Source organism: Mus pahari, chromosome 4 (assembly GCF_900095145.1).
Source record: "Mus pahari chromosome 4, PAHARI_EIJ_v1.1, whole genome shotgun sequence".
Lineage (NCBI taxonomy): Eukaryota > Metazoa > Chordata > Mammalia > Rodentia > Muridae > Mus > Mus pahari.
The window spans coordinates 78,847,974-78,859,153 of record NC_034593.1 but is presented as its reverse complement, the minus strand read 5'-3'; the positions used below and the strand labels follow the sequence as shown (position 1 = coordinate 78,859,153).

Here is an 11,180-nt window from a genome sequence, read left to right as displayed (position 1 = left end):
ATGAGCCATCTTGTCAGCCCCATTGCTTTCCTAACTATAAACCTTTGGGGTCCTGTATGTGTGTGTGTGTGTGTGTGTGTGTGTGTGTGTGTGTGTGTGTACACATTATAATGGCAATGTATATACCACTATGCTCCTGACTCCAGCTACCAAGTCTCCTTTCTTTTTTTTTCTTTTTCTTTTTTTTTAAAATTAATTTATATGTAAGTACACTGTAGCTGTCTTCAGACACTCCAAGAAGAGGGAGTCAGATCTTGTTAAGGATGGTTGTGAGCCACCATGTGGTTGCTGGGATTTGAACTCTGCACCTTTGGAAGAGTAGTCGGGTGATTTTACCCTCTGAGCCATCTCACCAGCCCCCCAAGTCTCCTTTGTATTCCTCAAACTGCCTCAAGTCTTTTCCATCTGTTGGCTGTGCAGTTCCTCTGCAAGGAACTCCCACTGGGTTTCAGCTTTAGAGTCACCTTAGAGAGGCTCTCACTACTGAAATTCTCCTACTGATTTGGTGTGAACTTTAGTGTCTGTTACCTGAACAGCTAGAAACCTTAGCACTTCGTTCTTTTCTGTACTTGTGCCTAGACTAGCACTTTTTTGTTTGTTGGAGTTTGTGGGGTGTGTGTGTGTGTGTGTGTGTGTGTGTGTGTGTGAGAGAGAGAGAGAGAGACTTTCTACATAACTCTCCAGCCTGGCTTCAGACTCACAGAGATCTGCCTGCCTCTGCCTCATGTGTTGCGATTAAAGGCTTGTACCACCACAGAAATAGCGCCTTATTAATTATAGACACTCAATAAACATTTACTGGATGAACAAACTTGCAGTGTCATCTTTAGCCAATTTACTCTGAGCACCCTTCGATACACAAACCCACTTTTATACCCTGATGCTTCCCTGAGCTGGAAGCTCTTACAGATCCCAGAATACATTAAGTCCACACCTCTGTGCCCAGCTGCACCCTTACTTTCAAAAAGGATGACGTCTTCCTGTAGAGTCCTTCCAGTGGGCAGATTCTGTAGGGCAGGGCCTGCGCCTTTAATCTGGGCCCCACCCGCTCTGGTCAGACAGGTTTGGAGACACAGGCAAGGGAGGGAAACTGGGAAATACTTGCAGAGCCAGCCAGGAGCTAGGCAGCTCCTTTCCGGAGATCCTCCGCCTCTCTGCAGATGGAAAGTAAGAGGGTATCACGGGTCCAAAGGGCAGGGGTAGGAGGGGCCCGAGAGGTGAACGAAGAGAGCCCTATCCAGAGGCAGTGAGCTGGAGGGTGGCAGGGGAGGAAAGACGAAAGGAAGACATGGGAACGGCCACACTAGAGCCGGGAGTCAGAGTGGAGCCCAGCCCAGCTGAATAGGGTGAGACTGGCCAGGGGAGAGTTTGGAAAGTGACCGACCGACTCCTGGAATGGAGCCTGAGGAACGGAGATCTGGTGTGGAGTTCCTGGAGGGACCTGCAGGGCAAAGGGCAGGTGGGAGGTAGGGTGAAGGGCCAGTTTCTCTAAAGGGTGATCCTTGGCTGTAGAGAAACTCAGCACTCAGCGTAGTTCTAGGCACCTCGGCCTCCCATTCCAAAGCCGGGGTGGCCAAGAATCCGGGAGTTTTGGTGGAGAGAGTAGAAGGCAGGTGTGGGTACAGACTGAGGCCACACCTGCCTCTGCTTGTGCCCCCTGACTCACCCTTGTCCTGCTCCACGACATTTATTTTGAAAGGGATCCTCCATTTGGCTCCTCTGCTGCCTGCCCGCCTCTCTGTTTCAACACCTTCCTCCCCGCTGTGTTCTCCCTAGAGTCCCATGAGGCAGGCTGCTCTGGGGAGTTCTAGGTCTGAGAAACTGTCCCGGGGCCCGAAGAGAAGGTATTCTCACAGAATGTCCCCCACTCCCTATAGGATGACATCGCCCTGTGGTAGCCCTCAGAACTGAAGCCTCACAATGACAGAACCGGAGACACTGGCCCTGCTGGACATGAAGGAACCCGAGACTCCAGAGAAGAGCCCACCGCAGGCTTTAGTCCTGCAGTCAGAGGAAGAAGGTGGGACTGAGTCCCCTGGAGCTGAGTCCCTCCGAGTGGGGTCCTCAGTGGGGTCTCCTATAGTCAGAGAGGGGCTTGAGGATGGTCCAGACAGCACAATAAGTGAGGCTGCCACTTTACCCTGGGGAACTGACCCCCATCCTAGCGCCCCACTTCCGGATCCCCCGGGCTGGCGAGATATTGAACCAGAGCCCCTAGAGTCAGAGGCACCTACTAAGTCGGAGGAGCTACTCAAAGAAGATGCCAACCTGCTCCCCGAGAAGACAGTTAGGGCCTTCGTGCCCATTGACCTACAGTGCATCGAGCGGAAGCCACAGGAGGAGCGCATCATGCATCGCGAGGCTGGACCAGGCGAGCTCAGGAATTTCCTGCCAGCCCGACTCAGCCACCCCGAGCCCCCAGAGCGCAAGTGGGCTGAGGCCGTGGTGAGACCCCCTGGCCGGTCCTGCGGGGGCTGTGGAAGCTGTGGAGGCCGTGAGGCACTGAGAGCTGTCGGCTCGGTGGTGGCGGCCCTCATCTTCTTCCCCTGCCTGCTGTACGGAGCCTACGCCTTCCTGCCTTTCGATGCCCCGAGGCTGCCCACCATGAGCTCCCGCTTGGTCTACACCCTACGCTGTGGGGTCTTTGCCACCTTCCCAATCGTGCTCGGTGAGTCTGGGCCGGTGGGAGAAGGGCTACCTGGGAAGTGGATTACAGAGCTTTCGATTGGGTGGTTTCTCTTCATTCCGCTGGAACCACTCAGGGCATCCCGAACCTACCACTCTCTGTCCCCTCTCTTCCTGGGAGCTCTTTGTGTCCACTCTAGCCCCGTCCCAAAGAGATGTCTTCTGAGAAACCCATCCCAACCTTCCTGCCTCTTCTGATCGCATGTGCTTCCTCTATTGCCAGGGCTCCTTGTTTACGGGCTGAGCCTATTGTGCTTTTCTGCGCTCCGGCCCTTCGGCGAGCCGAGGCGGGAAGTGGAGATCCACCGGCAGTACGTGGCCCAGTCTGTGCAGCTCTTCATCCTCTACTTCTTTAACCTGGCTGTGCTTTCGACCTATCTGCCCCAGGACACCCTCAAGCTGCTGCCGCTGCTCACCGGTCTCTTTGCCATATCTCGGTGAGTCGGGGCTGGGGTGCCCAAGGCTGTAGGCTTGAGGAAGGCAGGGAGCTGAAGGTCTGCAAACCTGAGGTCCGGGATGGGAGTGGGGGTAGGGTGTTTCTGGATGTGCACCAGGCAGTGATGAGCCCGCTGTCTGTTAAGCTACACTGGGTAGCAGTTGGTTTCAGAGCCATGGCAATGGGGAGCTTTTGACTTACGTGTTTTAGTACAGTGTTGAATCCATTGCCTCACGCACAGCCCCGCGTACTCTAACCTCATTTGTCATGTAGTGTGTCCACTGAAGCTACTCTACTCTGAAGTTCTCCATCCAAATAGCTGAACACCAAATGTGGAGCGTTTTCTGTTTTATTTTGTTTGAGACAGTCACCATATCATGCGGCCTGGACATAAGCTCTTGGCAATCCTCCTGTCTCAGTCCCTCAAGTGTTGGGATCCCCACCACACCCCTTTCCAGATTTAAGAGTCCTAATGGCTAGGAAGTTCTTCCTTAGTGCTAGAAACTGAAACTGCCCTAAAGCTGATGGAGTAGCTTGCTCAGGCTTGCAATCCCAGTATTTGGGAAGCTGAGGCAGTAGGGCTACCAAGAGTTCATGCCAGCCTGAACTGCAGAGTGAGTCCCAGGCCAGCCAGCACAGCACAACCGTGAACAAGTGAACGAATTGCCCTGACCCTGACCTTCATGATTCAGACACTGGACTACACCGGCCAGTTCCTGCACTTAAACAGCCCCCTCTAGTGGCTGAATGGCTCTGATACCGTTGCTCTCTGGGTGGGAATCTGCTTGTCAGGGAACGAAGACTTAGTTAAGAGAGCTGGCCTCTCCACCCAGAGGCCAGTTCACTCTCACTGAGGTCTCCTTCCCCCCACCCCACTTTTTCTCATATGATTTGAAGTCATCAGTGAATTTTATTTTATTTCATTGAGACAGGATCTCAATATGTAACCCACACTGGCCTGAACATATGTAAGTCGGGCTCCTTTCAAACTCTCAGCAACCTTCCTGCCTCAGCCTACTGAATACTGAAAGTGAGCTTTTTGTTTTGTTTTGGGACAGGGTCTTTACATAACCCTGGCTGTCCTGGAACACACTGTGTAGACCAGGATGGCCTCAGACTCACAGATGTGCCTGCCTCTGTCTCCTGAGTGCTAGGATTAAAAGCCTGTGCCACCACACCCAGCAGGATCTTGGTTTCTTTATCAGCAAAGGGAAAATTCTGAACACGCTGGAGCTAAGAATGAGAGAAAGGAGCCTGGTGTGCAGGCCTGGGGTCCCGGCAGTGCCGTGCTCAGGCAGGACATGTTGCAGGCCATCCCCTGGGTTAGGGGTGCAGCTGGAGTCCACGCCTAGCATACAGAAGGCAGGAGCCTCAGTCCCCAGCACTGCCGGCAGAGCCCCTGTTAACCCCTTCATTTGGGAGGGCGAAGGCAGGTCTAGGGGAGCTGGAGATATAGCTCAGTGATAGAGCCCTTGCTTAGCTTTGTGAAGCCCTGAACCACAAATTACTTTTTGTCAGTATCTACAAAACAGAAAGGACTCAAGAAACCGTAGCACTGGATGCCTAGGGTGGGGGTTGAGGAGGAGAAGGTGGGAAATACAAAAGGGGGAGGCAATATCAAAGTTGAATTCTCATTTCACTCTCCGTCATGTAAATGAACATTTGATTGTAATTTAATTAAATACGAAATTAAGTTTTGCCAACTTAAATTTTAAATAGTAAGTAGAAGACAGGAATAAGAGTCTCACTTCAGCCCGGCAGTGATGGCACACGCCTTTAATTCCAGCACTTAGGAGGCAGAGGCAGACGGATTTCTGAGTTCGAGGCCAGCCTGGTCTACAGAGTGAGTTCCAGGACAGGCAGGGCTACACAGAGAAACCCTGTCTCGAAGGAGAAAAGGAAAAAAAAAAAAGAAAAAAAAAAAGAAAAAAAAGAGTCTCACTTCAGAGAGATGTGGGAAAGCAGATATCGGGGACATACATATAAACTGGGTGTTTGGAGTAGTATCAGCGCTGGCAACCCTTCTGTCCAGTCTCCCGCCGTCTGCTCTTAACTCTTGCTCTGTCTCCACAGGCTGATATACTGGCTGACCTTTGCTGTGGGCCGCTCCTTCCGAGGCTTTGGCTACGGCCTGACTTTCCTGCCACTCTTGGCCATGCTGGTGTGGAACCTCTATTACATGTTCGTGGTGGAGCCAGAGCGCATGCTCACTGCCTCCGAGAGCCGCTTGGACTACCCTGACCATGTCCGGTCTCTGTCCGACTACAGGCCCCGCTCATGGGGCTGAGCCACCTAGAGCTGCGCAGGGGGCTTTCGGCACTTCCCTGGAACAGTTGTAGGCCTGGCCTTTGCCCGGGCAATGGACCTTTGATGCGAGGAACCTTGCTACTTCCCCACTGGGGCCCCAAATACCCCTACTCTCTCCTAGCCGCTGCTTTACCCCAAGGGAGAGATTGGAGAAGCACACTTCCTTCTTGGGCAGCTTCCCACCGCTGCATGGCACAGGAGCTATGGCAGGATGGTCACCTCACTCAGCTTCCTGTGGGTCAGGAGTGCAGAGCCACAGCCCACCCTGAACTGTCTGTGCCAGTGAGTGTCAAGAAGGAAAACCTGCCTTAGCCCGGGGATAGAAGTTGGTGTCATGGCAGATAGTTGGTGGAGACCTAGGGGGCCTGGGGTCAGGACCCACTACCACTGGCCTCAAGCCTCTGTTATATGTAACTGTTGTCTTTCCTGTCCCAACCTACGTGGGTCTCTGTAACCTTCCACTTTTCAAACTTCCAAGACGTCCCACTGTAAGGCGGGAGGGGCATAGGGCTAAAATCTCCAAAAGAACTGTGTGTGAACTCACATGGTGGCTAGGAAGGCAGAGCGCCGTCCGCCCAGCATACATCTGTGAGTATGTAATAAATCACTGCCAGGCTCCCGTGGCTCTTTCATTCTGCTCCCCACCCCCTCCTAGCATCAAGGGGTACAAAGGAGGACTGGGGAGAAAGGGGGGCTCAAAGAGAAACTAACTAACTGCCTTCCAACTGGCTCAAACCAGCCCAACAGCACTTACACGGTAAGAGATTGGATCTAGGCTGGAGAGATGGCTCAGCCAGGCAGAATATTCGCTGCTCTTGCAGAGGACCCTGGTTCAGTTTGCTGTACCCACAGGGTGGGTTACAGTTCCGTGGGATCGAGTGACCTCTTCTGATCTCTGTAGGTACCTCCCCCACCCCCACACTGCGCATCCATACAAACAAAAAACTGGCAAATATATAATAAAATACATACATCTCATTTAAAAATAAGAGAGACTGGAATCTGGTATGGGGGAAAATGTCTATTTCATGCCCCTTGGGGCAGCCGACAGTCATTCATGTAGGCCTTCAAGTTTCATCCTCGGGAAGCAGGAGTGTGGGGACCCGTGAGCGTGGCCTTTCCGTGGGTTTGGAAGGACAACTTACTGGGAGCCCCACAGTAGGTTGAGGCTGGCTTCTGAGGTGCTGCAGAAAAGCAGATCATAACACTGGCCTCCACCCTCTGACAGTTTGAGGCACAGCTGGGCAGATGTGGCTCTGCCCTTCCCTCTGGAGAGTGGCTTTCAGTTTATGGACTGGTACTCAGAATACTGCTTGTGGCGCAGCAGCAGAAATAGGCCTCCCCCCAGGAACATGAGTCCTGGAGCTCCCAGGGCCACCGCGATGATTCCGAGGACTAGTGGAGAGAAGACATCCACTGGAGGGAAGCCCACGCCCAGAAGCATTGACCTAGAGCAAGGTTTAAAAAGCAAGCTTAGGAAGGCAGAGTGAGCAGCTCGGCCTTTCTCCACTTTGACCAAACCCTTGGTTCTTACCAGCAAAGGTAGTATTGGTCCCAGTAGCCAGGGCCTGTGGGAGCCCCAAAGGTCAGATTGAAGGCACAGAAGTTGTTCTGGGACCCGAAGAAGGCTTGAACAATTGGTGAATGAGGGAGAGAAGATGCCAAGGTGGAGTGAAGAGTGGAAGCCTGGCAGAAGAGGGCTGATTCTCGGGTCCGCTCCTCCTCAGAGAAAGCCACTGGTCGCCATTGCATGAAGCCAGATGGAGAAGAGCCCCACAAGAGCTGGTTCAGCTGGAGAGACAAGCAAAGGAGGCAGGGTGAGGCGGACCAACCTATATCAATCCCTCTGTTTCCCCAGCTCTCCCAGAACGCATGTCAGCGGGACAGGCAATAGGCCACCAAGAGTCCCCAGTACTAAGTGTAGAAGTTGTAGAATTGACATGCTGGCTGGGCAGTGTTGGCGCACGCCTTTAATCCCAGAACTTGGGAGGCAGAGGCAGGTGGATTTCTGAGTTCGAGGCCAGCCTGGTCTACAGAGTGAGTTCCAGGACAGCCAGGGCTACACAGAGAAACCCTGTCTCGAAAAACAAAACAAAAACAAAACAAAACAAACAAACAAAAAAAGAATTGACATGCTGGATGTAGGAGGCCCAGTCTCTCCTCTACAGAGAGAAACTGGTGTGAACGGAGCTGCAGCCATTCAGCGCTCGCTCCCTATGGGCCCCAGGTTAAGGAGAATCCCAGCTGAAGATCTTGGAAGCACTGGTTTTGCCTGCTTCCTTGGAGGCACAGATGGCAGGCAATAGACTAGTGCAACCCTACACTAAAAGGAGCCAGAGAAAGTGTTAAATAAGAAACCGGGACCATATGTAGTGGTGTGTGCATTTAATCCCTGCTCTCAGGAGGCAGAAGCAGATAAACCTTTCTGAGTTCAAGGACAGCCTGGTCTCTATAGCAAGAGTTCTAGATCAGCCAGCCAGGGGTACTTAGGGAGACCGTCTCACAAACAGACAGAAAATCCTTTTAAAAATGGGTGTTATGAGCCGGGTGTGTGGCGCACGCCTTCAATCCCAGCACTCAAGAGGAAGAGGCAGGTGGATTTCTTGAGTTCGAGGCCAGCCTGGCAGCCTGGTCTATAGAGGGAGTTCCAGGACAGCCAGGGCTATACAGAGAAACCCTGTCTTGAAAAACCAACCAACCAAACAAACAAAACCCAAACACACAGTCTTTTTTAACAACAATAAGTGGCTGGTGGATTTTCTGGGCTGCTAGCGGGATCCCACTTTACATTCCCATCCATCTATCTCGCACTGGAGACCTGACCTGGAAGACGGCAGGTGCATATTCATCATCGATGGAGTTCCGTTCATTCACTGAGGGGCAGTCTGGGCCCTGTCCCAAGGTGGCTACCTCTAGACCAAATAGGGAATGGTTTCCACGAGGAGAAGCTCCAACCAGGGCCACTTCTAACTGGCAGACATCTGCTGTGTGCAGGAGGCGAGGGGGCTGAGCAGGTCGACCAGATCTAGAAAAGGCCTGGACCTAGGAAGGAGAAGGAAGCCATGTGGGGAATGGAGCTTGAGGGACAGATACTCCCATCCTCACCAGTCATTTCCAGTTCCATCCCCATATCCTCACCTTGAAGGTCAGGCTGCCATTGGTGAATGCTCCAGTTGGATCACCTACAGGGCGGCCTTGAAAAACGGCGCTCAGGGTGGCAAGATCCAATGAGTTGGTGATATTGTTCCAGGAGAACTTGGCCAAGGAGTACGGAGGGTATGGCTTTCCTGGAGGCTGTGCCCCCTCGGACGCGTTGGTGCTGTCAAACTCAAGCAGCTGGGGACAGGGTAGAGTGGAAGAGGTTAGCCTCCCTCTGGCTTTCTCTGGAATATTCCTCCCAGTCACCCCACCCAAAACTGCATTCACTTCACCCACCCTGGGCTAAACCCTTCCCTCGCCCTGGGGGTAGGATGGACTCTCTTCTCTCGGAGCTCCTTCACCCTCACCCTGGTGAAGACGATAGCAGAAGAAAACTGGATGCTGCTCTTGGGGAGCACCATCAGGGCCCCAGCAGGATCGGGGGACAGCAGGAGACTCCAGTTGACACTCAGGACACTCTGAGTGGTGTTGGTGGCCACCAGCACCACAGCTGGAGGCCCCAGGCTGCTCCACACATAGTGCAGGGTGGAGTTGCTGCCCACTGCCCGGATATGAAGCAGGTTCTGTGGATTTGGCCAGCCAGAAACAACCTCCATAGATACCTGGAACATGGGGTAGTGGGACGGAAGGAGCAAGATCAGGTATGCACACAGGCAAAGCAGTGGCCTGTGGGTGGAGGACAGGACCTGGGCAATGCCAGAAATGGCAAGGGCTCTTGAGGACCAGGCAAGAGGGAAGTGTAGAAACTGAGGGAAACTTGGAATCAGGGGCAGATGTAGGGTTGAGAAGATAGGGTGGATCCAGGATTACTCAGAGGGCTCAGAGCTAACATGGCTTTTTAAGTCCCCAAACTTGCCTGTTCCTGGGCTAAAACATCTGAGCCATAGCTCAGATATCGTCAGAAAGCAGGACGCAGTCATGCCTGACCCCTCCACCATCCTTCCAATTGCTCATGGCTCCACTCGGAGCTCTCTGGGTTGTTATCTCTCTTGCATCCACCTTCCACCCCACTGTTGTCCCAGATTTCGGTCATCCTAGGAAGGTAGGATTTCCGGAAACATCTATTACTTCAGTTCCAAAGCCCTTACCTGGCGAGTCTCTTCTCCCTGCAGGCCAAATGGAGCTGAACACACAAGTAGACTCAGAAAGAGCCATGGGGTTGGGGCACAGGGGACCCAGCCCCAGTGAGGTCCCCAACAACGAAACATACAGCCACAGCTAGTTAAACTCGGCGGAAGAGCCTCAGAGTCACATGACTCCCTGCCTGCTGATCCCTTTAGAGGGCGGACCAACAAAGTTCTTAAAGGGACCGCTTCCATTAACCCAGATCTCAATTTAAGTTGGAATAGCCTCCGGAAAGCTCAGGTTGGACAGGTACTTTATCGTCGACAGGTTGGCCTGCAAGGCATCATAGACTAGCTGTGCAAACATACTCCTGCCTTTCCTCAGACATCCTGCCAGCCCTACCCACATTACCTCTGGTGAATATGCCCAGATTAAAATTTCCATGCAGTTTAACAGAGTAATCTGTATGTTACTGCTCTGTGATAGAAAGATATTGAGAGGAATTGGAGTATAATATTGATAGAAAAGAACCCTTGGGGGTCAGCAAGTTGCCTCAGTGGGTAAATGTGTTTGGATATTCAGGACCAACACGGTAGGAGAAAAATAATTGCCAGAAGCTGTACCCTGATTTACACATGCATTCTGTGCATTGCCCACATGAAGCAAGTACAATAAAATGTAAAAGAATGTCTGGAGGTGGTGGTGCACACCTTTAATCCCAGCACTTGGGAGGCAGAGGCAGGCGGATTTCTGAGTTCGAGACCAGCCTGGTCTACAAAGTGAGTGCCAGGACAGCCAGGGCTACACAGAGAAGCCCTGTCTGGAAAAACAACAACAACAGCAACAACAACAACAAACAACCAAACAAAAAAAAGTAAAAGAATAATCAAAGAATCGTTAGGCATGGTAGTCTCAGAAAACAGAACCAAGACAGGAATGGAGGCTTGCTTCTGCAATCCCAGATTTTGAAAGACTGAAGTAGGAGGAACACCATGAGTTTGAGGCTAGCCTGGATTACAGAGCCAACTCCAGCTAGAAGGAAAAACTGCCTTTAAAAAAGAAGTAAAACCCAAAAGGCTAGGGATGGAGTCAGCAGTTGGGGTGCGTGCTTATGTGACATCTTGGGTTCAAAATCTCCAGCATAGCACCATATAACACCAGGTAAGGGAACCAAGACACCCTAATCCCAGCCAAGAGGTGGGAGGAGGAGGAGGAACAGAAATTCAAGGTCTGGGGCATGTGAGATGCTCAGCAGGTAAATGCATTTCATTTATTGGATTACCAGGTAGGCAGGTAGGGTCTCATTATGCAACCCTGGCTGTCCTGGAACTATCAAGGAGCCACCTGCCTGCCTCTACCTCCTGTGTGCTGGAATTAAAGGCATGAGCACCACAACCAGCCTGTTTTTCCTAAAATCTTAATTTTGACATGTAAGGTGCTTTGCCTGCATGTATGTCTGTGCCCTCAGAGACCAGAAGAGGATGTCAGATCCTCTAAGGCTTGAGTTACAGATGTGAGCCGCCATGGA

General features: G+C 52.2%; 2 protein-coding genes across 3 annotated transcripts; one reads left to right on the top strand and one right to left on the bottom strand.

Annotated features, from left to right (window-relative positions):
• Positions 1-1,084: 1,084 nt before the first annotated feature.
• Positions 1,085-6,152, top strand: Tmem79 (transmembrane protein 79). 2 transcript variants are annotated; one of them, XM_021195757.2, is made up of 4 exons: positions 1,085-1,167; positions 1,878-2,668; positions 2,909-3,122; positions 5,195-6,044. In XM_021195757.2, exons 2-4 carry the CDS (start codon positions 1,921-1,923, stop codon positions 5,406-5,408), a joined length of 1,176 nt encoding a protein of 391 aa, XP_021051416.1. In that variant the 5' UTR covers positions 1,085-1,167; positions 1,878-1,920; the 3' UTR covers positions 5,409-6,044. The 2 variants fall into 2 exon arrangements, with proteins under 2 accessions (XP_021051416.1, XP_029393884.1); XM_029538024.1 differs by lacking the exon at positions 1,085-1,167 and adding an exon at positions 1,263-1,346 and having other exon boundaries at positions 5,195-6,152.
• Positions 6,153-6,429: 277 nt separating this feature from the next.
• Positions 6,430-9,848, bottom strand: Glmp (glycosylated lysosomal membrane protein). Its single transcript, XM_021195754.1, has 6 exons — positions 9,676-9,848; positions 8,935-9,189; positions 8,567-8,764; positions 8,252-8,470; positions 6,963-7,219; positions 6,430-6,876 (listed from the first exon to the last, which is right to left on the bottom strand). The coding sequence occupies exons 1-6, from the start codon at positions 9,793-9,795 to the stop codon at positions 6,711-6,713; spliced, it is 1,215 nt and encodes a 404-aa protein (XP_021051413.1). The 5' UTR covers positions 9,796-9,848; the 3' UTR covers positions 6,430-6,710.
• Between the last annotated feature and the right edge of the window lie 1,332 nt (positions 9,849-11,180).